Raw genomic sequence first — 27,839 nt, forward strand, 5'->3', positions numbered from 1 at the left:
TGGAGAGAAAAAAAAAAATCACATTCACAGTAAATCAGTTTTGCCCAAGCAATCTGTACTAAATAAGCAAAGTCAAATGAGTGCCTGTTTATGTAGAGAGAGAGAGAGAGAGAGAGAGAGAGAGAGAGAGAGAGAGAGATATTCGGGGTGATTAAATCCGGTGAGAGATGGAGGAGGAGTTGATTAGACCAGGCTTTGAACAATGATTCTGCAACAAATTTACCATGCAGGGAGCTCAGAAGGGAAGGCACATTGTTTGTATGTGGATTTTCACAGCCCAATAAAAACTGACTGCAAAGCCATTTCAAAAAACTAAGAGCTTCTTGCTTCCGCTACTAAACGAAGTCAGGCAAATCACACAGACCGATCGACTGGAAGCCATTCACTGCGATCGATCCATGAGATCTTCTGCTTGCATCTCCAGAGCACAGGGTTGCAGGGTTTTGACCCTCGTGTCGAGGAAATGAAAACTGTTAGTTGTGGAAGCTGCAGACATTGCTTCTAACTAAGGTTTTGCAGGCTCATTCCTCTGGAAAAAGTGTTGTGCGTGCAGTAAATCTGTTTTCAGTGTGAGGGCTGCTAATGTCTGCTGTGTGTGTGTGTGTGAGAGAGAGAGAGAGTCTTACCCGCTATCAGTGAACAGAAACTCAAGGTGCGTCATATGTACTTCCCAGAGAGGAATGCTGTACCGATGAGCCAAAGAACGAGAGATCCCATACACGCTCTCATCCAATGTCCTAGATAGAATGATAGATAGATAGGCCTTTTTAGTGTAGGCTGTGTTATGAATCCTGATTGACTTCATGATTAGTTATCGCCACAGAGTTAACAATTTCAGACTGTCTCGTTCACTTCATGTCTGTGGGCGTTACGCACAGCTTAGTGTGCCGCTCCGATTTACCTTAATTGACAGAATTACTAGAAAAATATTTAGCTACCTAAAAGTTAAAGATTTTTAATAAAACTCAATAGATGGTGGATGTGTGAAATTTTATGATTTATGAGTGACGTTAGTCTAGTAGAATTTTCTAAAAAAAAATATTTTGCTAACTAAAAGTTAAAGATTTTTTGTGTCACGGATGCATGTATATTTCCCATATATTAAATATAACATGCAGGTGGACTGATATTTTTCCAATGTATGGACTCCTTTATTAACGGAGTAGATAAACAGACGTTTCGATATGCTGGTATTAAATGCATTTTCTGAGAATTTATTTTTCAAGTTTTTACTGCAAATGTCGAAATGTGCACTCTCTGGTCCATCAGTGCATGTGTCAACATATATCGGAAAACATTTAGAATGGGTCAGACATAATTCTGACCACTTAAGTTTCGTGAATTTCGTTTTGTATAAATTGTATCTTTATTTTAATCAATGTTTTCATCAACAAATTGACTGGATCAATTAACGAGAAGCAAATATAATAGGCAATATAATTAGGAAACGGAGGCCCCCGCGTGTGAACTGGAGCGAGCGCTTCTCATAAATCAACCCGATCACACTAGATGTGTCTCTATAGCCAATTTATACACGAAAATGAGTTTTTACATGCATATGATACACATGGGTTGGTTGGGTAGGTTTGGTAGGGGTGTGGGGTGCGTGTGTATTATACGTTTGGGTAGAATTAGTGTTGTGGGGTGCGTGTGTTTTACATGCAAATGAACTGCGTATCAAATGCACGCGAAAACTGTGTATCACATACACGTAAAAAATCATTTTCGCATATAAATTGCACGATAATACACAATGCGTGCTAATGCATAATCCTTATGTTAATTTAGGGGGCTGCCGGGGGGGACGTGTTTCAACATCATTGGAGAGATGGTAAATAAAAGACAAAAAGTAAAAGGAACAAAAATGTATATATATATATGAATGTGTATATATATATATATATGAACAATATATATATGTGTGTGTGTGTATATATATTTCAGAAAATTTCAATTAAATCTTTAATGAAACATTTTTTAAAACATTCAAGCATAATTAGGTAAATTCAGTGTCTTGTTATTTCTAATCTTGACCAAAATGGCTGCCCATCAAAGTCCAGGTGTAACATATACGTAAAAATCCTGATCTTTCTTGTTCTAAAAGAATGATTTGATCCCTTTTCTGGCAGCTCTTGCAATTCAGATCTGCCCTGAGCTGCTGGAACTTCATTTTGCAACCCCTACAGTAATCATTGGACGTTTCACCAAATCTTGCTAGACCTTAGTCACCCCAGACCTGTGATTCCAGTCCTTATAAAACTGTCTCTCAGGCTCCATAAAGCCAGGGCTATGATATGGATCAAAAGATAAATCCTGAAAAATGAGCTTCTCTTCTGGAGAGTCATATTCAGAGGACAGACAGATTAAAAGATGTAGGAGATGTGTCATTCTTTTTCAACTCTGCACACATTCTTTGTGAATGTCAAGAGTGTGCTAAATTGTAATCTGGGCAAAAGGTCACTTCATAATTTCCATTCCTGTTATTGGAGTGTATGACTTTACCATTATTCAAAAATATGTAACATATATATATATATATATAGCATTCATATGTTTTTGAAGTAGTACACACGGGCACACAATACTTACTCAGCCAGGCCCAGAATAGTCTCTTTCTTGTACTGGTTGTCGCTGGTAAACCTCTGGACATCGACTCCACGGCCGAGTCCCTGTAGCACCTGAGCCTGAGTAAAGTCTGTCAATCTTTCACTGTATAGTTGCAACTGACCAATCAGGGCCTGCAGTTCTTCATCCCAATTGCATCCAGCATGGTCTGTTACATGCTTGGTCACAAGACGTATCAGCACTCTTGGATCAGCCTACATAGAAACAAGACACGTAAGACTACAACTACAAGGAACAGGAATAATAATACGAATAATCAAAGGAATTCAAGAATATTTCTATACGATTCTCCAGTCTGATTTGAGAATGATCCAAATAGCATATTGAGCTTCAACAGAAGAAAATATCTCTTAACAAATTTAGTAACCTACTAGTAGTAGGAAAAAAAATAGCAGTGGCTTAATTACATGTCAGCATTGAAGGCCATTCATTGCAAGAACAAGGTGGTATATGTCAATCTTAATCATAAAATAAATAAAAATACATAATCTTAAATTAAAATAAAACATTTTTCAAAGGTACTTTTGAAAATGGTTAAAACTGTGATGATGATAAACTCATTCTGCAAATAACTGTTGGAATAAAACTCCTGCTTGATGACATTAATAGCATAACAGTTCCATTGAATATAATAATCTTTCTTTTTTATTTCTAGTCTTAAACTAAATTCTGAATATCAGATTTATAATGTGGTCTCACACTTCTAAACCCGTATATTGTCTCCAGTCCTGTGGTCTACGGTACATCATTGCAATTGTTATGCTAAGTAAGAATTTGAATTCAGTGTAATTCAGTCTGCCACGAAGAGAAATGAACAGGTTAAGAGCCTTGACAGAAGAACAGAAAATAGAATGATTACACACTAATCTATATGGAAATTATTACAACGACATGTCCTGAGTGCGATAACAGAATCTGATAATGGGACGCTGTGTGGGATTGTGTATTATTGAACTCTGACCAAACGGCGCCTGTTCTGAGCTGACAATGCGGCAAGTAAAAAAAGACAGTAAAAAGAGAGCAAGAGGTGAAGAACAAGCCACAAGAAAATAAAAACGCTAAAACAATGCAGCACAACATGACAGACGTGTGTTAACGTAGATAAAGACCACAGCAGGATAGAGGGATGAGAGACAGATGGATTAAGAATTTTTAGTTTTAATGGACAATAACACCACTGGTTTATCCTCATAGCATGTCCTAGTCGGTCATCATTTCATTTACCCAATTGGCATCTTCAACTCTGCCAACTTCTACCAACCGACACATGAATCTAGGTCCACTTTTATGGTTAGCTGCATTTAAAATAGTTTTTCCACCACTGTCCGTGACCAGAACAGACCTTCAACTCATTTTTAGGTCACCGGTTGTGAACCACTGATCTGTGGGATACAGAAAAGAGACATGATGGATGGATATGGCGAGCATTTGAACCCCCTCTCAGAGACAAGCTCTTTCATGATGAAATATCTTTATCCAGCTATTCCCTTTCTCTCTCATACTGTGTCTTTAGAGAGTGACAATCCAACCACAAGCAAGATTCAGCCTGTGGCTTATCCGTCAATTCCTATCCATCTTTTTCTCTTCCTGTAGTTCACACCTGCCCTGTGTTTTGTGCGCAAGCAATCAGGCTTGTGAACTATAATAACCGACCCTGCGGCGCACGCGCCCGAGAATTCAGGCGGGTTTTAGACCGTAATTACCTATAATGGTGTTAAAAGACCTTTTCGGGTGGGTTAATGTGCGAGGTTCACTGCATATTTGCATGTTTGTAGTCTTCAGTGCAGTAAAATAACAGGCCATTTCGCATTTATGCTAAACGTCCACAGGTGTGTACGAGAGTGCAGAGGTAATCGGGTTGGTGCCTTCCTGAAAGGCCTAAAAAAAAAAAAAAAAAAAAAATCGAATGCTTGATCATTCACACTTTGAGATTAGAATTTTTTTCAATCGCAAATCAAAATAATGATAACTGCGGCATCTAAAAACACTCAAAAGGTTTGGGCTGAAAAAAATGATGTGCTTTGCTTACAAACACCTATTTAAATATAATGAGCGCATAGGTGGGCTGAATATATTTGCTGCAGGCTATGATGAACAGTTGTGTTCTCTGTGGTTTGGCTATCTTGCTCTCACTCTGACAATTATGCTAAACAGCGTTTTGATTCCCTTCTCAAAGACAGAACGACACACACCGAGCATCTCGACTGCAACCAACAAAGATATGGCTGGATGGGGCTTTATTATAAAAAGGAGTTTGTTTAAAAGGATTAATGCTTCGCCTACTGATGGCTAATGCACACACACACACACACACATGCACACACACGCACACACACACACACACACACACACACACACAAAAGCACATGGTGTGTTAAAAGGAACATCCATCAACATCAAATAAAAAGCTGATAACTAATCACTGCATCCTCGCTGGTACTCAGACTGCAATATTAAATTACAAGCTTGCGCTGTGCACGACAGACGCTGCACCGGCTGTAAATGCGTCAATCGTTAATAATGTGTTTATCAAGCAACAATGTCTCGGTAAGTAGATTTCAAAGACCAAAGGTAGTCTTTTAGCTGTCTTGCCACATTATAATCTTACTGGAGGTCTGTCTGTTATTCCACATCAGGGAATGGATGCGTTGTATATAGATCTGGGCTGGTAATCGATGGTTTGGCAATTCAAGCCCTACAGGGGACGATTCAGCTAATCAGCACCCTCAGAGCGAGGGATTTAACCCCAGAATCATTTAATAAACAACATCATCAAGGGAGATTAGAATAAGCAATAGCTACAGATGGGACGATAATTCAGAAATGCAAATAAGCGCTTTTAATTCACAACTTATTGATGAAGTACTGTAAAGCAACAATCCTATGTGACAAGATTAGGAAATTAAATGTTATATACTATATGTATTATGGTACTGTAATAATATCTGTAGTAAATACATTAAAACTGGATCTAGTTGGATTATTTTCTATTAAAAAAATATTTTAACTATAATAATTGATTATAATATCTAAATAATTGATAAGAACATATATTTTTCTTTTAATAAAGTAACAGCAATATTGCATTAGATTGATCAAAAGTGACAGAAAAGACATTTAAAATGTTACAAAAGATTTCCATTTTAAATAAATTCTGTTCTTTTAAACTTTGTATGAAAAATCCTGACATTTTTTTATCGGTTTCTGTTTTTGCTAAGAAGTTATTCTTGAGCACAAAAACGGCATATTAAAATAATTTATGAAGACACATGTGAAACTGAAGACTATACTGTATAAAAATAGATTAGAAGTTATTTCCCTGTTGTAAATTAAAAAAAAAAGCCAAATCACACACGGAGAACGTTGTTCTGAACAAAGTCAAACCAAGAGTTTTATCTTTACACTCTCTGACATTTATGTTGCAAGTGGGTAAAAAAATTACATTCAAAATAACATTTAATATGAAATGTCTATGTACAGTATAGCATAGGCTTTGTCAAAACTTCCAAATCTCAAAAACACAAAATGTATCTTGTTCATATTTATGTATTTTTGAAAGTTTAAATTTGGATTGATTTTAACGGGACGAAACCATGTAGAGTAGAATTTTTAACACTACGCTATACAAAAGACTAAAGACTTGGATCTTTGTGATTACACTAAACTGAAGTAATTCAAAAGATCACAGCTCTTTCCCTTAGGCAAATAAAAGTAGAAAGCATGCTTTTCCAGGGATGCACCTCTCCCATTTAAAGCACAGGCGGCTTTCCGTTTCGACAGAATCGGGAAGAGAAAACAACACCGGTTGCGGGAGAAAACACTTGCTCACTGTTAGTAGGGCGTCACAGTACAACAGGATCACGGTCTCATTCCTACACAGAGAACATAATTATGCACTTAGATTTGAAAGAAACATCTTGTTGGGCTTAATTTGCAATGCAAAGGCAGTGCGCCGTTTCAGATGTAGCCGAATTCATCCAGAGGCCCGACTGCACGCTCCTACAGACCTACTTGCTTTCAATAACAACACGTACATGTGCTGCCTGTGATAGTGATGATGTCTGAGGGGGATCTGCTTAGGGAAAAAAAACAGAGAGAAGGCAAAGGAAAGCGCGGGAATGATGTGTGACGGCCTAGAGAGATAAACTGTGTGTTGTGTGCGAGAGAATGAGGAGGTTTAAATTAAGAGAAAAGGAAGGATAAATGGATTACCATGAAAGAAATGAGTGGAGAGGCAGAGGGAGCGAGAAAAGGCAAATGAAGAGACAAATGGATTAGCAAACCCAACGCGAAATGTCACTTGTCACTTGAAAGAGAACAGGTGGAAATGAAACGCACAGAATATCATATTCTTTCTCTTTCCATCAGCGGTAATGGATTTTTCTCTAGCATTTAACCAACGCCACACAGAGGAACATTACAATCCATTAAGAAGAGTGTGTTCGTGCAGATGTGCCAATCGCTATACGGTGCACACTAAACGCTAGCCCCTTATTACCCCAGCTTTCCTTGGAAAACATAATCACTCTGAGTGCACCTGTGGGCAGTGTTTGGCCGTGAATCCAGCGAACTGTAACCTTGAAAAGAATCAACAAACAATCATTTCCATCCATGACCTTCTTTATTGCTCGTTAAAAGGGAAGGCCATTCAAAATTGCAGTTCCGACTTGAAAGAAACAGGCTTGGCTAAGTAACTTAAGGGTCTGTCATTAATTTTCCTGCCGAGGCGCAATCGGAACAATGCTAAAAGCACATAAAATGAAAACAAATGATAGACTTGTGGCATGCCTTACGTGAGTGTGCTTTTTCAGCGGATGTTCTATTTATTGTGCACTCCTGGCAGGAACCTGGAGCGGCCCTGGGATTAACTGGTGCGCTCAAGGGCGAAACGCCAAAACGAGATCTCACAGTTCACGGTTTCTTCAGTTACTTCAGTGTTTCAGTTATCTGTCCAGAAATGTTTAATGCTACAGAAGATTTCCATTTCATACAAACGTTGTTCTTTTGAACTTTCTGTTCATTAAAGAGAATTCAAAAAAAGGATTCAACATCGATAATAATAAATGTTTTTGAGCACTAAATCAGCATATTAGAATGATTTCCGAAAGATTGTGTGACACTGAAGACTGAAGTAGTAGAGTGCAACTCCATTCATTTAACCTTCAACAATAACTTTTTAGGATGCCATCGATTAAGGCTGTTAATCGATGGCATCTTCTATTCAAGTCGTCAGGCCGTTACTAAAGCCGTTAAAGGGATACTCCACTTTTTTTTTGGAAATAGGCTCATTTTACAACTCCCCCAGAGTTAAACAGTCGAGTTTTACCGTTTTCAAATGCATTCAGCCGATTTTCTGATAGAATATAGGTAGAATATCAGTAATCAGAGAGTTTCTGGTCCCATTGACTTCCATAGTATATTTTTTTCCTACTATGGAAGTCAATGAGACCAGAAACTGTCTGGTTACTGATATTCTTCTAAATATCAGAAAATTGGCTGTATGGATTTGAAAATGCTAAAACCCAAATGTTTAACCCTGAGGTAGTTGTAAAATGAGCCTATTTCCAAAAAAAGTGCAGTATCCCTTTAAGTACACAGTCGTGTACCTTTGCATTTTTTGTCCGATTTCAATACGTTTGAGCTTCAAATCAAAGTTTGTAAGTTTATGATTCATTTTGTTGCTGGTTGGCTTGGTTCATGGTTTATAAAGGTGTAACTGAGGCTTTAAAATCCCTACGAGAGAAATGAATGGAAAAAATACTTCCGGAACCAAAGTCGCTTAAAACGTTGGCAGGCTCTGTTGCACTTAGTGACTGCTGAAAATTCAGCTTTACCATCACAGGAATGCACTACATTTTAAAATAATAATTCTCTCAAAACATATTGATACTGAAATAACTGAGACGCATCCAATACTCATTTTCCGCTGAATAGATACAAGATACCAGCTGACCTTTTAGTGAATAATTTCACATAATTACTGTTTTACTGTATTTTAGATTAAATAATTGCAGCCTTGGTGAGCATAAGAAACTTACTGACCCCAAACTTTGAACATTACTGTAATTATGGACCAAATAATTATAATAATTATCGACCAAATGACATGTACTGTAAATCGAAAAATCACAGTTTGTTTTTGTTTTTATGCGTCATTTAGAGGAAGGGCTATCTGAAATGGACAATAGAAAAGAAAAAAAAAAGTAAAATAGCTTGACTTTAAAAGAACAGTTTTTTCAAAAACGCAAGTTCTAAAATCATTTGCACATCAAGTCAGTATGAATTTCTTTCTTCGGACACAAAAGAAGATATTTTGAAACACAATAATAAACATCAAAGAGGTCCAGTGTTGTTTGGAACACACTGTTCTTGGCAATAACCTTTTAATTTTTTATTTATTTTTTTGGTAAAAAAGAAAGTCATACAGGTTTGGAACAACATGACAGAATTTTCATTTTTAATTAAATAAATAAATAATAATAATAAAATGCCACTTTACAAGTACTTCTTCATCTTCCTGGAAACTGTGACTTTGTATCTGTGCTCTTTGTAAACGCATGAAAGAGCCACAGTGCTGGTTTATGTTTTTCACACTGCAATATAATTACAAGAACGTTTCCTTGTGTTGTTTTGTATTAAAACCTGTTCAGCCAGTAGCTAAGGAGAGAGCTGATAACTAAGTGACAGCTCTCAGAAATGAGCTGTGTAAAGACTCTTACACAAACACAGATGGTTTCAAGCTAACAAGAGCAAAAAGTTGGAGGACTTGAGTTCACAGAATTAGCTTCAGGTCTAGTTCATTAAAACTAAATGTCTTCAAACTGCCAATCATGTGTCAGCAGAAGACAAGTGCTCACAGAAACTTTGTGCAAATATTAAAATGTATGCTTCCAACTCATAATTTTCTTTCCTTGTTTGTCTCCTTTTCTAAGCCATATTTTAGAAAACATGAGAGCGTAAAATCTCTTCAATTTTGTGTACATATTGAAATGGATTCACCATTTATATATACGGTCTATTCCAATTATACACAATGTTAAAATGTAAATGAAAAAAAAGAGAAGCTGTGACAGTATTTGTATTTAAAGTTTGATTCAACATTCGCAGGCAACAATCACCATCCAATAAAACTTGTAAAAGGTGTGCACTTCTATGCTTTCCTTCTGAATTCAGTGCAGGCTCTACACTCACATCTTTCAGTAGTCAAAGTTTCAAAAATTTAGGGGTACAGTCAAAGTTCACTTTTATTATGACTATAACATTACAGTAGTTTTACAAGCAGACCAGAAGTTGCCCTTCGATTTCATGATCTTTTTAAGATGAATCCAAACTTTCAATCAGAGAAGAAGTTTTTACTCAGACATCGCACTTTCCACAAATACAATAAACTAGGTTGTCAGTTTAGTTTCTTTAAAGGATCAAAAGGCACAAGCACAAAGGTACTAAAAGGTACTTTTTTTAGGGTTAAATTCTTTTAACTTGCCTATACGCTTGCATATTACTAGGATACTGGCTGTTTATTAGTACTCATATCAATGCCTTATTCTGCATCTCTAATCCTATCCAATAGCTAAACTTAAACGCTACAAAAACTACCTTACTAACTATTATGCAGGACATGAGATCCACAGGGAGGAGTCAGATAAAGATCCAAGGGGTGGAGATGGGTAGGATTAGGGTTGGGTTTAGGGATCAGTTGGGTATGTAAGGTGGGAGGAGTTGGATCTGGATCCGACTCCTCCCCGTGGATTTCATGTTCTGAGAACCATCTCATTTTATCCCCAGAAATTGGCATCTGTGATACTGGCCTTCATTCACGGTACAAAAATGCCAATAAACAAATATTTAAAATATATGGTCTTTGTTGTTTCTACATTCATTTAGAGATGAAAAATCATAAAAAGAAAATTTATATTACAGATTTTGATGTTATGTGCGATTAATTACATAAAAAAATTTGACAGCACTAATTTAGATGTACCATGTTCCAAATTTTATATAAAATAACATATTTAGTTTGACATCCTGACAGTTGCCGATCAACATTTTCTGAAGGTTAAACGCTTCTTTGTTCAAAATATTTGTAGAAAATTACAAAAAGAAATACTTAATCAACAATCATTACTCGCATTACCATCATCACTTTGACCATTCCTGTGAGAAACCTTGAAGACTTGGCTCATGATCGTTTAAAGATTTTATGAAGTTTTAGCTGACTAGCACATAAACGCTGACCTTCATGATGAGGATTATTAGAGCTCATCGCAATGATGAGGTGTTTTGGTGATTCCTGTGGTCAGGAAAAACATGGTGTGAAGGGAGAAGACCTAGACAGAGTTCCTTCCTCGTTAACTAACGACTCTCAAAGTGAACTGAGAGGAGCATCATTATAACACACCCAGAGAGAGAGAGAGAGAGACAGAGATGTGACGAGACTTACGAGGAGAATAAGAGAGAGAGATGCTGAGGTGCAACTGAGGGTGAAAATGAAAGATGGAATTATGATAATGGAACGGAGGGAAAGAGTAACAGGAAAATGAGAAAAGAGGCGTGCAGAGAGAGGATGCAAAAATTTGCAGAGAAGCGGTAAAGCGCTGTCATGTGTAATGCAGATAAACCTGAAATATTACAAGAAAAGAGGAAAAGAACGACATTATACAAGACGTGCAAAACAGGCAGAGGTGGAATGTGCAGAGAAATGGGCAAAACAAAGAGAGCGAAAAAGCTGATACTGTTCTATCGGCCCGTTTCAAGGTGAGAACTTTTATTGTATCGCAAATGAATTCTGTTCTTGACTCGTGTAAGTGTTTGGAAACTTGCTATAGTGCCAGATAAAGAATAATGGCTGTGGAATGGAGGGTGACAGAGAGAAAAGTGTATGTGCACGCTTACCCGGTAAAGCGGGCTGCACTTGTCTTTAAAGCAGGGTGCGAGGCAGGAGTAGATCTGAAGAGAGTAGTAATATGCAGCTAACTGCAGTGACAGTGCCGATGGGGGCTGCTTCTCAAAACACGCATTAGCATCCAAAACCTGAAACCGAAAAAACACAGAGGCGTGTTCACACTGTACACTCATCTTACTTGGCTTTCAATAAGGGGTGCACCAATACCACACTTGTTCCAGAACGAGGTCGATATGATACGATACCTATTTTCACTGCATTTCACATTTTTAAATGCATTAGGTAGAAACCAAAAGATTGTGAATCTTATTAATGCCTGTAAACACCATTGTATTTTGTGAACCAAAGACAGTCTCAACAACTTTGGGTGTTTCTGACGTCACAAACTACTTTGTAACCAATCACGTCAACGAGTGGATCTCTGAGCTGGTGTGAGTGAGTGGAGGAGGTTAATTTGCATATTCATAGAACCGACACTAAATGAGGAAAGGGAGTAGAGTTACATTCAAGCTATTTTAAGACTCCTTTAAAAAAAAAAAAGAAAAAAAAAATTAAATATGTAATTTTGGTGATCAGAGATGAGTTTTAAGGGATACAATGATTGACTACAGGGGGACTTTAATAACACAGTGCATATTTAAACCTGCTTCAGCAGGGCTCAATGCGAAAGATATTTTCTATTGGCCTGGTTGGGTCAGTTCAAATGTTTAGATACCAGTAAAATATCACAATTATCTATTACAATTTTGATACTAGAGCAAAAACTGCAAGCCTAATTAATGTAAATTATTATTCAAGAGAAGTAAACAGTCAGTAATAAAATAAGAACAAATAATCCAATTACGAATAGGACAAATAATTGTAGAACAGCACTGCATAGTCTTCGCTGTATAAATTAAGTATAGATAAATCTTTATTAAAGTTGCAAAAGCCTTTCAGTCAAGGGCAGTGAGTTATATTCAGTTCAATGGCATATTGAGTTTCAATGGCAACACTTTCAATGCAGAAATAAATCTGCTGCAGTCAGGTGGTACAGGTCAGTGCTTTTTAAGTTGTTTATGTTCATTATTATTGTAACGTTATGTGCTTTGAGACATGAGGTACGCCTTCTCTCATCTCGTGACGTTCTGGAGAGCTGTGAAGGGAGGGTGGGATATTATGCTTTCAAAGCTAGCTAGCCGCAAATTGCCTACCCTTCCTTTAAGACTTTTTGCATATATACAGTACTGTGTCCAAAACCGCTGATTTGGCATTCATATGTATTTTATAGTGTGAATTTGCATTTATATGTGGAAAGAGTGAGCAAAAACAAGTGTGTTTAGACACATTGAGACAATCTGTGTACTGTGTTTGCCATGAAATTCTTATTAACAAAAAAGATAAATAAAATAAGGAAAAACTGACTTAATTTAAATTAAAAATGGCCTCAAATTAATTTTAGTTCTGAAAAGTATATTCTAAAGCTTTATACATGAACTTCATTAAACATGAAAATACTAAAATGAAAACTTTTTATCTATTCTAAATTGAAATGAAAAAATTCTAAAACAATAATAACACCGGCATGAAGTTACAAACATGATATGTCAAAAAAGAAATAAAATAAGAAACTTCTCATTCTAAATTGAACATGTTTGTTGTTTTCAGTTCAGACCACAAAAATGTAATCAGATTTTTGTTGTTGTTGATCCCTGTCTTAAGTAAAACCTTAGAGATAAAATGACAAAAAGGAGTGGGACAAAAAGGAGTGGGACAATGGGACGCTTGACACTTGCAGTAATGTCCATAATAAGCAGGATAAGTGACCGAATGTGTCACGAACTCGACCCATGAGGACCATCGAGGCTAAAGCAGTAGAGGACAATGGCCACACTAACACCACATCAATTTCAACCCAACTTCACCTGATAATGAACAGAGGAATCACTGGGGACATGCTATCAATTTTAAGCACATAAAGATGTTTTTGTTTTTTTACATGATTTTATTAGAGCATGAACCAATTAGCAATCTAGATCAGAAAAATGTAATAATACTTTCAAATGGAGGCCCCTGATGCAACAGGAGTCAGGACAGAGGCTAATACTGTAAGCATTAGACATGATATTAGATTTACAGAGAATCTTAAAATGCTTTATCTTTCAATACGACACAATTTTGACTACAGTGAAAGAAACAGTTATGAAAAACTATAATCTAAGGCACAAACACAGTCACTCAAAATAAGGGAGAGAGAGAGAGAGAGGGAGAGAGAGATCTGCAAATAGAGCAGTCAAACTCACCTGAGGTAGAGCCAGTAAATAGGCTAGAGCGAGTGTCATATCTTTGGGAAAAGCATCACTGGCCAGCTGAAGGAGCACTATGAAATGACACAGGGGATGGAGAGAAAAAAAAGAAGGAAGAATATTTCAGAGTTATTCCTTCAGAGCACCTCGCTGTACTGTAAAATGACGTGACAGAAGAAAGAGAGGGAGGGATGAAAATGAGATGAAAATCTCATTGGCAGTGCATAAAACTGAAATGTGACAGTAACAGTAATATTGAGACTATGACACTCAGATTCAGGTGCAGGACCAAAATATAATTTAAAAAAGCAGAACAATTAGTTGTTTGTTTGGTTTCTATTTGTGAGACAGACACATCCACAGCAAAAATTGTTTTGCAGCCAGTGTGGTCTAGCAACTCTCCGTTGGCTTTCGAAGTAGAGAAACCCAACTCTGGTCAATCTCATTGTGTATAGCCGTTGGTGGATGGGCTTAACACAATGACGGCAGAGTTGTGACTGTTCTGCCCCGTGATTTTATATAGGTGATTTCCCTGTTACTTGAACACAAACAAGATGCTGCTGGCGAACAGCGGTCTTTCGAATCAGCTTTGGCCGCAACTCTGGAAGACTTGGAGTTAAGAGAACGTCACTTAAGTCATTCTTAAAAAAGGAAGATATGTTCGGAGTTTCGATGACCGGATATGGAAAAAGTTTAATATATCAACTAGCTCCGCTGGTGCGAAAACACATGGGACTCACTTCGCCACAGCCATTCATTGCTCTGGTTGGTTGTAGCGCTAACCTACAGTATTGCATGCAGAGGGATATTGAAAGACAACCATTTATCCCGCCCCTCTGACTGAGGTATGCCAATTGTGAGTTCCCAGACCTAACATCTTGATGTAGGTCTGGCTTGCCAGGCTAGACATATGCAGCACCAGACTCTCAAATACGATCAGTGGGTGAGGCAAGTAATTTTTTCAGCAGCCCATCAGTTCCCATTTTTACAGAACTGCAGACAGTGTTAGGTTTTATTCTGCTATTGTCTGCACGACAATGTTATCAAAAACAGCGGGAGTTGAGAGAGTCTCGTGTGTGCTGAAATAAAGGTGTTAGCGTTCCTAACAGTAAATGTTTTAGTGTTTTCAGCTGTTCTGACAGATTCTTCTAACACATCTTTCCTCAAAGTCCCTTTAACATCGAAAACTGATCATAGAAAGAGGCTGTCATTATACTTAAAAACTTGTGCTCTGCTCTATTCTAGAGTGTGTATGTGTGTGAGTGTTTTCTAAAAGAACACGAGAGAGACCAAAAAGATAGACGCACTTTAAGGAAAAAGAACCTTCCAATCTTCACGTGCGACACTGACAGGATATATATATATAAATAAATTAATTAATAAATAAATAAATAAATATATATATATATATATATTTTTTTTTTTTTTTTTTTACAAAAAAACAACAACAGACTTTGTCTAATGCCACTGGGTATGTTAGATGAGGTCGATGTATTCATAGGACAGTTAGGGGGCAATGACAATGACAGCAGTCTGAGCTGTGCACTCTCTGGCCGCGCTGCTTGTATCATCTCACTCATGATCTGTACCGTGGCGAGTGAGCTTTTGAACTAAACAGGTCTTGTCTACTTGTGTTTGTATGTCATGTGCCCCATACATGGAATCAGAGTGCCTACTGTACTTCATGTAATAAATGGAAAATCTCTACAGCAAAGGCCAACTGCTACATGCATTCGGTTTGTTTCTACCATTTATTAGTGTTTATTAATATATATATCATTTATTAATGATTTACACAGTTACTACTTTACTACTTACTATATGCCTGACCATTCAGTATTGTGAAATATAGCTTACAGAAGGTGAGGGACATCTTGGGGGGGGGGGAGTGCTGCATTTTATCATTTAAACATGTGACATGTGACTCAAGATTCTCACCACCATATGACGTCATAATATACAAATTAGATGGGAAAATGTAATCCCTACATAAACTTTGGGTCATCCTTAATATTTCTCTAATTTACAGTAAGTCTCTATCTTTATCACTTTTAAGATATAGCCTTTTGAAATGAAGATGTCAAAATCGAACGTTTTAGGAAAAACCTCTGGCGCATAAAGGGTTAACAGATTTCCCTATATATGAAGAGTTCAGATGCAAAAGCCTCTAAATGCCATTTGAAATTTTCTTCTAAAATGATCATTTTTATCAAACTTGTATATTTAAGTTCAGTAATTTCACTTAAATGGCAATGATAATTACCTATTAATTGTTATTTAAGTGAAATTACTGAACTTAAATATACAAGTTTGATAAAAATCATCATTAAAGAAGAAAATTTCAAATGGCATTTAGAGGCTTTTGCATATGAACTTCATATATATATATATATATATATATATATACTTTTTTTTACGGCTAGGAAAATAAAGCACTTCTAATATGTCAGCAAAATTAAAAGCATTTATTAAGAGATGGTTATATTGTAACGTAAACGACACCTATTTTGTGTTAATTAAGCCAGAGTTGGTGTGCGGTCACACAAGCGGCAAAATTTGTTTAAAAGGTTCAGCAAAGCAAACAAGCATGTTGATCGTTATTTGTGCAGACTGACCACAAGTAGGGTATATAAGTTAACCTCATGAAATCTTTTAAATGTGAAAGTAAGAAATTGATAGATGGAAAGAACTTAACAATTATAGAGACATGTTTGCTAACTAAATAATACAATTAAAACATTTGTGTGGTGTGGCTTTTGTTTTCATGGTTGTCCAAGTCAAATTTGCATTCCTGCTGAAAAACAAGCATTCTAGCGAGAAAATGATGCCTATGAATAGTTTTGCGCACCTTCTTATCGAATTCACATTCCATTTTGCTTGGGAACTAAAGTAGTCAGAACCAAAGTTTACAGGACTGTGTTCCCTGGACTCCTCTCAAGCGGAGAACTTCTACCGATTGGTTGCCGCCAAACCACGTCATAGCTCATTACCATAAAGTTGACTTCACTTCAACTCTCCTCGCCGCTCTGTCCGCCAGCTCACATTGAAAATGAATGACTTCCGGTGACTTTGACGCTCTCGCCGGTGGCGGTGTGAATGCATGGAACGTGAAAATCATGCTCTAAGAATGCGTTGTCATACATGCATAAAAACAACTATAAATTGAATGAAAAAATAATACTGTTGCATAGTCAGAAGTGTGATGCCCAGATGAAAAAAAAAAATGCTGACCATATCAGAAGCGGAAAGCATCCCTAATTCATAACCGTTAAGCATTTCACACATAAGAACAGAGATTAGAGAGGACATGCGCGCAATATCTAAACAAGAGCAAAGAACCATGACTCTTTTATAGGAAGAGTATTCAGCATACGTTTTAGCGTGCGGGTCATTAATTTAGCATTATCAGCCTGACGCAAGCACTTTCCTTTCATCTCACGTTCTCCCTCACGAAGGTGACTTTATGCCTGTGGTGCGCAACTGAACGACAGTGACACAGGAGGAATTAAAAGAGAGGATAAGAAAGGAAGAGGTAAAGGGAGATTCGCTATTTGCATTCTTCCACCAAAGATCCTGCACCCGTCCCATCACTCTGCATTGATTTTTTTCATTCGCCTCATCCATCTTGAAGCAAAAGGCCTTGGTATTTTGACTAGCCGCTATCTCTCTTGTATCGGGAGGGTACGCATTATTTACTGCTGTCTGCTTGCGGTGAGTACACATTAATTAATCAATATGACGCTATTCTCCAAGACATGTAGCCGGCGAGTGGTGATACATCAGTGAGAGGCGAGGCCAGGCTGAGGAAGCTGCCCCGGGGGCCAAAGATTACAGCATTCCTTGCAAGGACACTGCGACTAACAAGAGGGTGATGACGACCGATGGCGGGTGAGGTCACTAGTCACCGTGATGAGAGTTCATTTTAGATGTAAATGTTTGTTTATATAAGGAGCAATACCTTCAGTTGCAGGAAAGAGATTTTGTCCTTCGCTGTTGGTTTCAGCCAGTTTGCCCGTCCGCAGTAAAACTTCTGCAAAGTCTTCTTGAGGAGTGTAGACGTACGAGGAATACACATCCTCAGACTGAAATAGAAATTGAGGAGAGGGGATATTACACTTTTGTTTTTGCTTACTTATTCTTAAATTGTTTTGTAAATCAGTCCCCCAAATAACACAAAATACACTCCAATTCAAAAGTCAAAGAGGTAGGTAACATATTTCAATGTTTCTAAAAATAAAAAAAGTATTCTACGCTCAGTAAAGCTGCATTTATTTTATCAAAAATTAATACATTTTAAAATGTAATTTTTAGTGGTGAGCATAAATATTTTTTTTTTTAAATCTAGATTAATCTCATTGTAATCTTGGAATTAATCTAGAGTAATCTAGATTGAATTGGCTCATTTGAATTCTGCCGAATTCTCGCAGGTAGTTTGTAAATGGGCAGGGGCGGAGCTAGACTCTCAGTACAGTGGGGGTGGAGCTTCATCATGGGGCTCTCTTCAACAAAGTCATTTTAAAATTAAAACCGTAAATTTGAGAATAGATTAAAGGCGACATATAGTATATGTACTATACCGAGTATAGCCGTATATCGTATATCGACGTTAACGTCGATAACGGCCCATCAACAGTAATTTTTTAAGCTGAATTTTCAGCATCATTACTTCAGTACATACGAGCCTAATGTGTGCATGTACATATAAACACCTAAATAAACAAGAAAAAGGAAGAAATAAAATCAAGTTTCTGTCTCCTTAAATTAATCTAAAAATGTTGCTCCAAGATGTTAAGAAAAGGTCGGGTTTCGTTCTAACTCCAAATTTAATCTTTTCAAGTTTGACTGCAAAAAGTGGAGGAGATGGCAGCTTCAAATTAATTAGTATAATTCGTCTAGCCAACATAGTGCAATATTATCCATCTCTAAATCTGTCAGTTTAACATTTTCCGCAAAAGCCCCAAATAAAGCAGTAAATGGGTTGGGGTCTATTACTCTGTTAAAAATGTCTGAAAAACAACTAAAAATTCCACCCCAAAACCTTAATAACTTAGGAGAACAGGACCAAAAAGAATGAAACAGAGAAGCTGGCAGAGAATGGGCAGGTGGGGTCTAATTCAGAAAATATCTGGCAGAGTCGCACCCTAGACCTTTGAATACCTTAAATTGAATAAGCCTATGCCTAGAGCTAACTGAAGAGCAATGTTTTTAAGATCATGTCCCAGGTTTCATCTTCTAACATAGTAGTTAGGCCATAAGTCCTCTTCCCAAAGAGATTTCAATGACCTGAGATAGGGTTTGTTTGTTTGTTATTATGCTATAAGATTGTGTTATTTTTGATGGAGATAAAAAATTTAAAATGATGTATTATTATTATCTTTTATTACTCTTGACATCCCTTTTATGTTTTTGAGAGAAGTAGAAAAGCTCACCAGCTCTTTAATTTTGGTATATTTGTCACATAAACCTATTAAAGTGTGCTTCCAGAAATAAAGCACACAAGTCATATGGACCTCTGATACATTATGAAATACCTTTCATTTTGGAAGTTTGAAAGGTTCACTGTAATTGCATGGAAAAGAGTGATCTGTACATTATTAAATTTCTGCTTTTGTGTCCCGGTGAGGAAGGTCAACATGAGTGTAATTAAATGACAAAATATCCTTAACCTCATTAAAACTCAGAACTAAACTTCATATTTACATTTTCCTTTATCACAGCAGTGACTTTGGCAAGACATGGAGATGATAGAGAGTGAGAGAGAAAATAAAGCTGTGGGAGAAAAACACAGACAGATGCAAACCAGAAGGAAGGAGATATAGTAAAATTTACCGCATTGATGTATGGATCATCGAAGAGCTCCTTGTAGAAAGGACTGCATCCCTGCCTCTCCAGATCTGTGTTCCGATTGGCCGCACCGGTGCGGCTTCTATCCGCGGCCTGTCCCTGAGAGGAGATAAATGCTCATTAAACATTCATAGGATATTCATAAAACATTCACAGACACGCATGCAGGAACCATTAATGTTTCAGCCATGCTCATAAACGTTTGTATGGGGCCAGATCCTTCTGCCGTTTGGGGGGGCGGGATTTGTGAGTCACTATGGAAGGCCATTAGGAATGCACAAGTTCTGCTTGTCATCAACCATTTCACAGGAAGGACTCTGGCTTGGGAAACCAGAAACAGGAACTCAAAAAAACAAACCACTTCACAAAGAGACGCGCAGACGTCGGCCGGGGAGAGGTTCATTCAATCATGCCAGGTTTTAATGGCAGAACAACATCTGCCAAAAAAATGTGCAGGCAAGTCTCACTGTTGAGCTTTGTCCAAACTGTTCCTGGCGGTTATGTTTTGAAGAGGAGTGATGCATAATGGAGCGAGGTTATACTTCTGAGAGTGGTGAACAAAACCTTTCAGCCTGAATTTAAATGCGACTTACATGCAATGGGCGAAGTAAGCTGAGGGACTCCCTCCACCAGTGGGAGTCACTGACAGTGGTCAGCACGGCTCTGGTAGTCATGGTGGTGTTGGTCAGGACCTCTATGGTGCGGGCTGTGGTTCTGTGCAGCAGGTCTGTGGGGTAAATGGATCCAGGAACAACAGCTCCAGCCTGCTGTGGGCAGCCAGGGAAGGTAAGACATGAGCCATAATGAGCAAATTACAGTGGTTATAGCTACAGAAAATAATAAACATATTAAAACAGATTTTTTTTTTTCCTGCTTTCTAGAGGCACCTTTAGCTTTCTCACTAGTGATATTTTCTCTAAAGCTGCTGTGGAAAACAAAAAGTTTAAATGCTTTACAAATAAAAGAGAATTAACTTGACAAATCAGGACCATGATGCTTTGATTTATTGCACAATATAGCCAAAAAAAAATATGTACCTGGACTATTTTAATACATGACAATATATGATAAAATGCTAAAACTGTAAAAGAACAAGTTCATACCGATGTCATATATTAGTAAATAAGCAAGGCCGATGGATGAGATGGGAAGGTGTGAAGAGGAGGAAGATCACTTGGAGCGAGCTGTGGAGTCCAATATGCTGAGCTTTTCCATATGATGTTCTGCCCTCTCCAACCAACCTACATCTCTGTTTTGGAGAGGATCCAGCCTGCCTTCATTGTCTTGCCCCAGAAACCCTGAAAAACATCCTGGCGGGCTGCAAGACCAGCCTTACGCAAGGCAGACACAACCAAGTGCTGAAGTGCCTGGACACTGCTACACTGGAGAATAAGAGGGTAACCGTCAATGCATGGGCCCTGGAAACCCAGACTACCTTGCGCCTACCAACATCCTTCGTCCGGAAAGGGGAGAAACGGTAGACCAAACGATCGCCTCCAGACTCATGCCCACTGAATGCAGTCCGGGACTGGGAAATGCGGGTAGACTTAAGTCAGAGGCTCATCTTCCCACTCGAAATAGCAGCGACCAACCTATATTGGGAGTGACAGTCCTGTGGGAAGCCATCGATGAGGCATTTGAAAGTAAAAGGATGCAAATTTGACTGTCAAAGCAGAGGACCAGGGCTGGAAGGTAAACGTGCATCCAGTCGAAGTGGGCTGCAGGGGCTTTGTAGCTAGTTCAACTACAAGGTTCCTAGAGGAGGTAGGAATCAGAGGACTGGCTCAGCGGAAGACCATCAAAGACCGAAAGAAAGCAGTCACTGGCTGTGGCTGGAGCAGAAGACGTCTATATGGGCTGCCAAGTGACCTCATTGAGCCAAGGTCTCATCAGCTTGTGGTGGGCCAGCCTTGGGTGAGGGTGTATTGTGATAAAAGGCCAAAATACCCATACCCAATGAGGCCGGGGTGCACAACTGATGAGGTGTCGTATTGGAGGCACCAGGCGGTCATCCCCCAATCCAAGGCCACCCAAGAGGCTGGCGGTAGATCCTTTTCCTATTTAGCACCAAAACTTAGGAACAATCTTCCTAACATAGTCCAGTAAGCAGACGCACTCTGTCAGTTTAAATCTAGACTAAAAACAAATCTCGTTGGCCTAGCATACACATCATAGACTTCTATAATTAAATTTAGGCTGCATAGTTTAGTTCAGCTGGAACCGGGAACACTCCCTACTAATCCTGATGTACTTGTTACATCATAAGAAGGATGGCATCTATGCTAATATTAGTCTCTCTGTTTATCCGAGGTCTACTGCAGTTCGCCGCATCCAGGCCATATCCAGATCTGATGCAGGATCTACGCCTGGACACGATGACAATGCAGTCCTGAAGTGTCAACCAGTCCCTTTCCTGTTTACTGAAGTCAGACGGATCCCAGCTGTATCCAGATCAGATGGTGGACCTGCACCTGGACCCATCCATGATGCAGCCCTGTGAAGGCCTCATCGACACGATAGCCATCGATACTGATCCTCAACAAACTCGTCTCAATACCGGCGTGATCTGCCTTACTTAAAGGAGCTGTATGCAAGAAATTTATTTCAATTAATCATAAATTTTCCCTTATAAGTCACTAGATATTAAGAAATCATGTTCATTTCAAATACTTATATCACTGACATCAGTAGTCCGGCCAGGATATTGTCATTTAAAAAGTCAAGTCGCAGCCTTTGACTGATGTTGATGTCGTCAAGTTGTGTTTTGTTCTGATGCGTCACCCTTCACCGATCTACCAATCACGGACTGAGTAGTGTTGCGGCATTCGGGTTGCCAGCTCTTCTCTAGTTACCACAGTTGCAGATACAAACGTGTCAGAATCGGATAAAAAAATTCTAACGTTGCAAAACCCCAAAAAACTCGGTATGAATCCAAAATACTTTGTTACAAAGTCCGAAATAAATAATTAACAGAAAAAGACTCGTCACTTGCCATTGGAAGCTTCTTGTAGCAGCCTACATTCCTGCGGGAACCTGCAGCATATCTGGCAACCTCGAGTCATGGGGGAAGGCACAGATACACCCTAATTTGAAAGTGATTGCAGTACCAGTTTTGGCCACAATCTTGCATACAGCTCCTTTAAGGTGGACGATGACGCAATTTTCTTCTAGAAACAAACTTTGTTGTACTATTTTCATGTTATCACTGTGAAGCTGCTTTGATACAATCTGTATTTTTAAAAGTGCTACTGTATATAAATAAAGGTGACTTGACACCTCCAAAAACAGTGCTTACTGAATATCACAGGATTCTAACATGTAGTCCTAGTAAGTACTATTGTGATTTATTTTAAATACATTTTTAAATCATTTTTTAGTTTAATTAAAATTTTATATTTTATAAGACTCAGTAAGACCTTTCTTAATTAAGACCATTAAGAAAGTACATGGTGCCAATTTTGATTTCATATTGACGTTGGATTGATTTTAGGGCTAGGACAGTCCCAAAGTGGATTTCTTGACATTTAATTTATTTTCTTTTTATATAACCAGTCAACAGATCTACTAATCAGGCTAAGAGATTTGACATACACTTAACTATAACGATTTGTGTCAGAAGTGGACGCCAAATAAACATGGACATTCAGGACTGTAAATGTTATCATGTTGTAAGTAGGTAGAAAATATGCTAAGGCAAGAATTACCCAGCAGGGAAAATACAGACACAAAGAAACTAGAGTAAATCCCAGCAGGAACAAAGATATCCCTTTAAGCCTAGAAAACAAACAAAAGCACTACTATAGTCATCTCATTGCACTAAAGTCAACATGCATTATAAATGAAGGTATAGGCACAGGGACGTAAATTGACTCCTGAGCAAGAACGCTCTCCACCATCAATGGAGCAAAGCACCGCCAGCTCTCTGTAGCAACATGACAAAACAAAGCGAATGCAGGTGTTTACATGTTACCGGGATGCAGGTGAACTTTTCAAAAATGCCAGAAACAAGGGAAATGAAAACTAGCTCACACTGCCCTTCTAGATTGTGTGTACAAAGCTGAACCACGCATTTGCCCTCATCAATACTTCATTCAGTTTTAAACGCACACTTACCCCATAAACAACACACACATTTACACAAATCTATTTTTGTGCACATGAAACTTTAAACATGCAGTTTCCTTTCTCATGATGAGGTGAAAACAGTGCTTGCTATGAGTCAAGTAGCTGGGCTCTGAAGCCATATTTACACCATATGAAAAATGCAGAGTCACTCTGTCACTGAGGCATTAAACTCATAGTTCAGTCAGAGGCTGTGCTTTAAAGCCCACTATAATGTAATAATCCAGGGGAAGATTTGCCATTTCATAGCCATGAATGAAGCATGGGTGCTCATGTTAAAATGTGTGATGATGAAAGCTTACAGTCAGCAAAGAAGTCCAAATTGAAACTTTTTATTTTCTTATTCAAGGTTCATGGACTTACTGGGAACAATGTATTGTTCATCATTTCAAAAGAGAAAAAAGGTAACTTCTTAATCTTCAAAATATAATAACGTGTGCTTTAATATAATAATCATTATAGTGTAAAGAGGTCATGACATTTTTGCTTAAAAAAAAACAAATATGCACGTGGAAAAACGTCATTCTGACCCTCTGTCTGAAATGCTCCGTTTTAAAGAACCTCCTTTGAGGGCATGTCAGTAAACAGCCACTGTTATAATTGGCTAACGTCATTGCACAGAAAACAGTATCAACGCCCACTCGCTATTGTACGCGAGAAAGTGTTTTGAAAAACATTACACCTGTAAAACCACAATTTACAGACGAAGCATCATCAAATCATTTACTTACGAGTTGTGATGCAGCTGCTGTCAGCTCAGATCCAATACAGTTGGATGCTTCATCTTTCAACAATGTTTTTTTTTTTGCCACTGTGTCACTTTTACAAAACAAAATGCTCTGAACCAACACATAATCATCCGATGTGATCTGGGACACTTTTAAAAGAAACCACCCACTTGTTTGACACCGTTTATAATGAGGAGGACATGTTAAGCTATGCAACTTGCAAGATATTTAAATGGTACATAGACCTCTTATAAATCAAAAGATCAAGGCAAATTTGAAATTTGATTTCTCATGCCATGAACCCTTTAATGTTTTATTATATATGCTTTAAAATAATTTTGCCACAAGATAGGACCAGTTACATTTACAACTAGTAAAGGGAAAAGGCATTTAAAATGGTAAAAATGCATTTGGCGCCATTCAAAAAAGAGCGCCTAAAAACGTGTACAAAACATTGGGCGCGCCGCATTCTCCTGGGTCTCACGTGGGTCTCACGTGACCTATGGTGTGCTTATGGTGCGCTTGCGGAATTCTGAAAGGTTAAGATGTTTTGATCTCGATGCGGCACGGACGCACTTGGAAAAAACGAGTGCGCTGCAATGCAACCGCGTCACTTCCATTATGAGCGCGCATACATTTGAAACAACGAACTTGAGCGCGCAAAAGACGCGATATGTGAGTAGGCCCTTAATGTGTTTTTTTCCAAATAAATTAACCGAAAATGTTCATGTTGATAAAGAAAAGTCTCTGGACACACCAAGGCACCAACTATTCACATACAGCCTTCTCAGAAAGAGTAGCACAAAATTGTTGTATAAAAGGTAAATGCACAATACTCAAGGAACACAATTAGCAAAGATTTATCACTCAACAAATATTTGCTCTTCAAAGTGTCACACTAAATAAAGACCTCTGACGTGATGTATACAGAAGCGTTGTTCTTTACCTCTGACAGCTCGCTGCCTGTTCTCCGGGCTTGAGAGGGATCAATCTTGTAATTTACAGCCTGGTACAGAACCTAAGACACGAGAGGAGAGCAAAACATTGACTTTTTCATTCATGCCCTTCAGCGTAATTCCTTTTTTTTTTCCCTCCATTTTTCTTTGCCCTTAAATGTTTAATCGTTCTGCCAGTATTTATATTTGACACCGCAGTCAAACTTATTTAAATTACAATTCCATTCCTCAGTACATTTTCTTTTGAGTGTTTCAGTGTGGAATCTATCTTGGTATACATAAATCTACTTTAGGTCTTTCCTGGAAGCAGCCTGACAGCAAAGCAGTCAACACAGAGAGAGATAGAGGCAGCATGAGCTGGAAAGAGCGCTCGGGGGTTAATAGTATGTGTGCCGGCGGCGATTTCTAAAACTTAAAAGCTCCATTTTAAGTCTAGTGTCTGCTTGTCTAGTGCGTCCAACACAACATATGCATATAGACAAAAACTCTGGAAGTAAAAAAGCAGGAAACTTGGCAAATGTTTGACTGCAGTGGAGGTCAGGAGTCTGGTTTCTACTTGAAGTATCAGAAATGAATTACTGGTTATTGACAACTGGAATTTTTTTGGTTATGCAAGGACACTAGCAAGCATCTCTTTCTCTCCATACATATATAAAAACAGTTTAAGTGGACAAAACTGCACCTGGGTCTGAAGGGAACTGGAAGCCGCTAACAGGTTCTGGATCCTGCTGGGAGGACAGTGTGTGAGGGAGAATGCCATCAGCTCCTGACGGGCAGAGAGCTGCGAGTACGTCTCACACTGCCCCAGCTCGGCACACACATCCCAACCATCACTATAGCCTAGAGTGACAGAGTAAAAAAAGAAAACAAGAAATTTATTTCATATAGTCATATACTGAACAGGGGATGTTAACTGCCATAGAGAGACTTTCAAAAGAAACGCACACAAAAAACAAAATAAATAAATAAATCACATTAAGAGAGCCTTAAAAACACTGTTTTCCAGGGTTGAACGCTATTCAAGACTGCCTTTTAAATTCTGATTCAATTATTACATATTTAATTGCCATTTAAATTTTAATTCAAAGTTAAAGGAGTAGTTCACTTTTCAAAAAACCTTTGCTGATAATTTACTCTCCCCCATTTCATCCAAGATGTCCATGTCTTTCTTTCTTCAGTCAAAAAGAAATTAAGGCTTTTGATAAAAACATTCCAGCATTTTTCTCCATATAATGCACTTCAGTGGAAACCAAACGGTTCAAGGTCCAAATGACACTTTCAGTACAAACTGCAAACTGTTCAAAAGGCTTTAAACGATTCCAGACGATGAATAAGGGTCTAATCAAGCGAAACGATCGCTCATTTAATAAATAAATAACAACGTTTTTTTATTTAGTTTTATAAGCTCAAATTGTCGCCTTGCTTTGTTCTGCGATTGACGGATGTTTGTGACTCTCCTGTTCGAACTCGTTTATCAAAATAAACAAATCTTTGTCAGAGTCATTTGGTTCATTCAACGAATGAAATGAACGAATTGACACGGAAAAAGATTCGTTCATTTTCTGAACAGACCAAGGTGACCATTTGAGCTTATAAAACTTAAACTTTTTTTTTTTTAAATGATCGATCGTTTTGCTTGATAAGACCCTTATTCATTGTCTGGAATCGTTTAAAGCCCTTTGAACAGTTTGCAGTTTGCACTGAAACTGTCTTTTGGACCTTGAACCGTTTGGTAAAGTGCATTATATGGAGAAAATCCTGGAATGTTTTCATCAAAAACCTTAATTTCTTTTCGACTGAAGAAAGAGTAACATGGATATCTTGGATGACATGGGGGTGAGTAAATTATCAGCAAAAGTTTTTTTTTTTTTTAAGTGAACTACTACTAGAAATACTTTTCAACTAGAAAATTAAAGTCGGCCAATACATGTCGGCTTGACAAAACCTTAATTGAAAGTTTAAAGAGAATAGAGAGATGATAGATGGATAGCTACAGTAGATGGATACATGTACAGTAGAAATAGACAAGACAGACATATACTTTCAGATACTTTCCTACAACATCTGCCCAGCAACAAAAAAACAACAAAACCCACAATCCCCTGCTTTAGCCTCAGCAATTGTGGCTCTGCGCTTCGAGTTAGCATAGTTTCAAGAATCTGTTGCAGTTATATTCTTGTTTTTCCATCCATGGCTCTTATTGCCTCATGTATTCAGCAAATCTTTTTAATCTTTAGCACTCTTCCTCATTCTCCATGTGACTGAATAATTACACCGTGAAGCTGGAGAGAAGCTAACCCATTTTCCACACTGATGTTAGCGAGACCGTGAGACTGCTGCCGATAGCAATCAGAGATTAGCACATCTTCTGTTCTCA

At 38.0% G+C, this 27,839-nt stretch overlaps 1 protein-coding gene across 2 annotated transcripts in view; it reads right to left on the minus strand.

Moving 5' to 3' along the window:
- Positions 1-27,839, minus strand: part of nbas (NBAS subunit of NRZ tethering complex) — a 153,234-nt gene that overhangs the window by 61,264 nt on the left and 64,131 nt on the right. Inside the window, exons 34-42 of one of the 2 annotated variants that reach the window (XM_039692017.2) lie at positions 26,145-26,302; positions 25,453-25,524; positions 20,250-20,420; positions 19,642-19,755; positions 17,771-17,894; positions 13,810-13,886; positions 11,518-11,655; positions 2,590-2,819; positions 627-737 (exon numbers count right to left, since the gene is read on the minus strand). In XM_039692017.2, coding sequence (XP_039547951.2) covers positions 627-737; positions 2,590-2,819; positions 11,518-11,655; positions 13,810-13,886; positions 17,771-17,894; positions 19,642-19,755; positions 20,250-20,420; positions 25,453-25,524; positions 26,145-26,302 — 1,195 coding nt within the window. Of the gene's footprint in view, positions 1-626; positions 738-2,589; positions 2,820-11,517; positions 11,656-13,809; positions 13,887-17,770; positions 17,895-19,641; positions 19,756-20,249; positions 20,424-25,452; positions 25,525-26,144; positions 26,303-27,839 lie in introns of both variants that reach the window. The other variant, XM_039692016.2, reaches the window with a different exon arrangement.

The sequence above is a fragment of the Pimephales promelas genome, chromosome 13 (assembly GCF_988280905.1).
Source record: "Pimephales promelas chromosome 13, fPimPro1.hap1.1, whole genome shotgun sequence".
Lineage (NCBI taxonomy): Eukaryota > Metazoa > Chordata > Actinopteri > Cypriniformes > Leuciscidae > Pimephales > Pimephales promelas.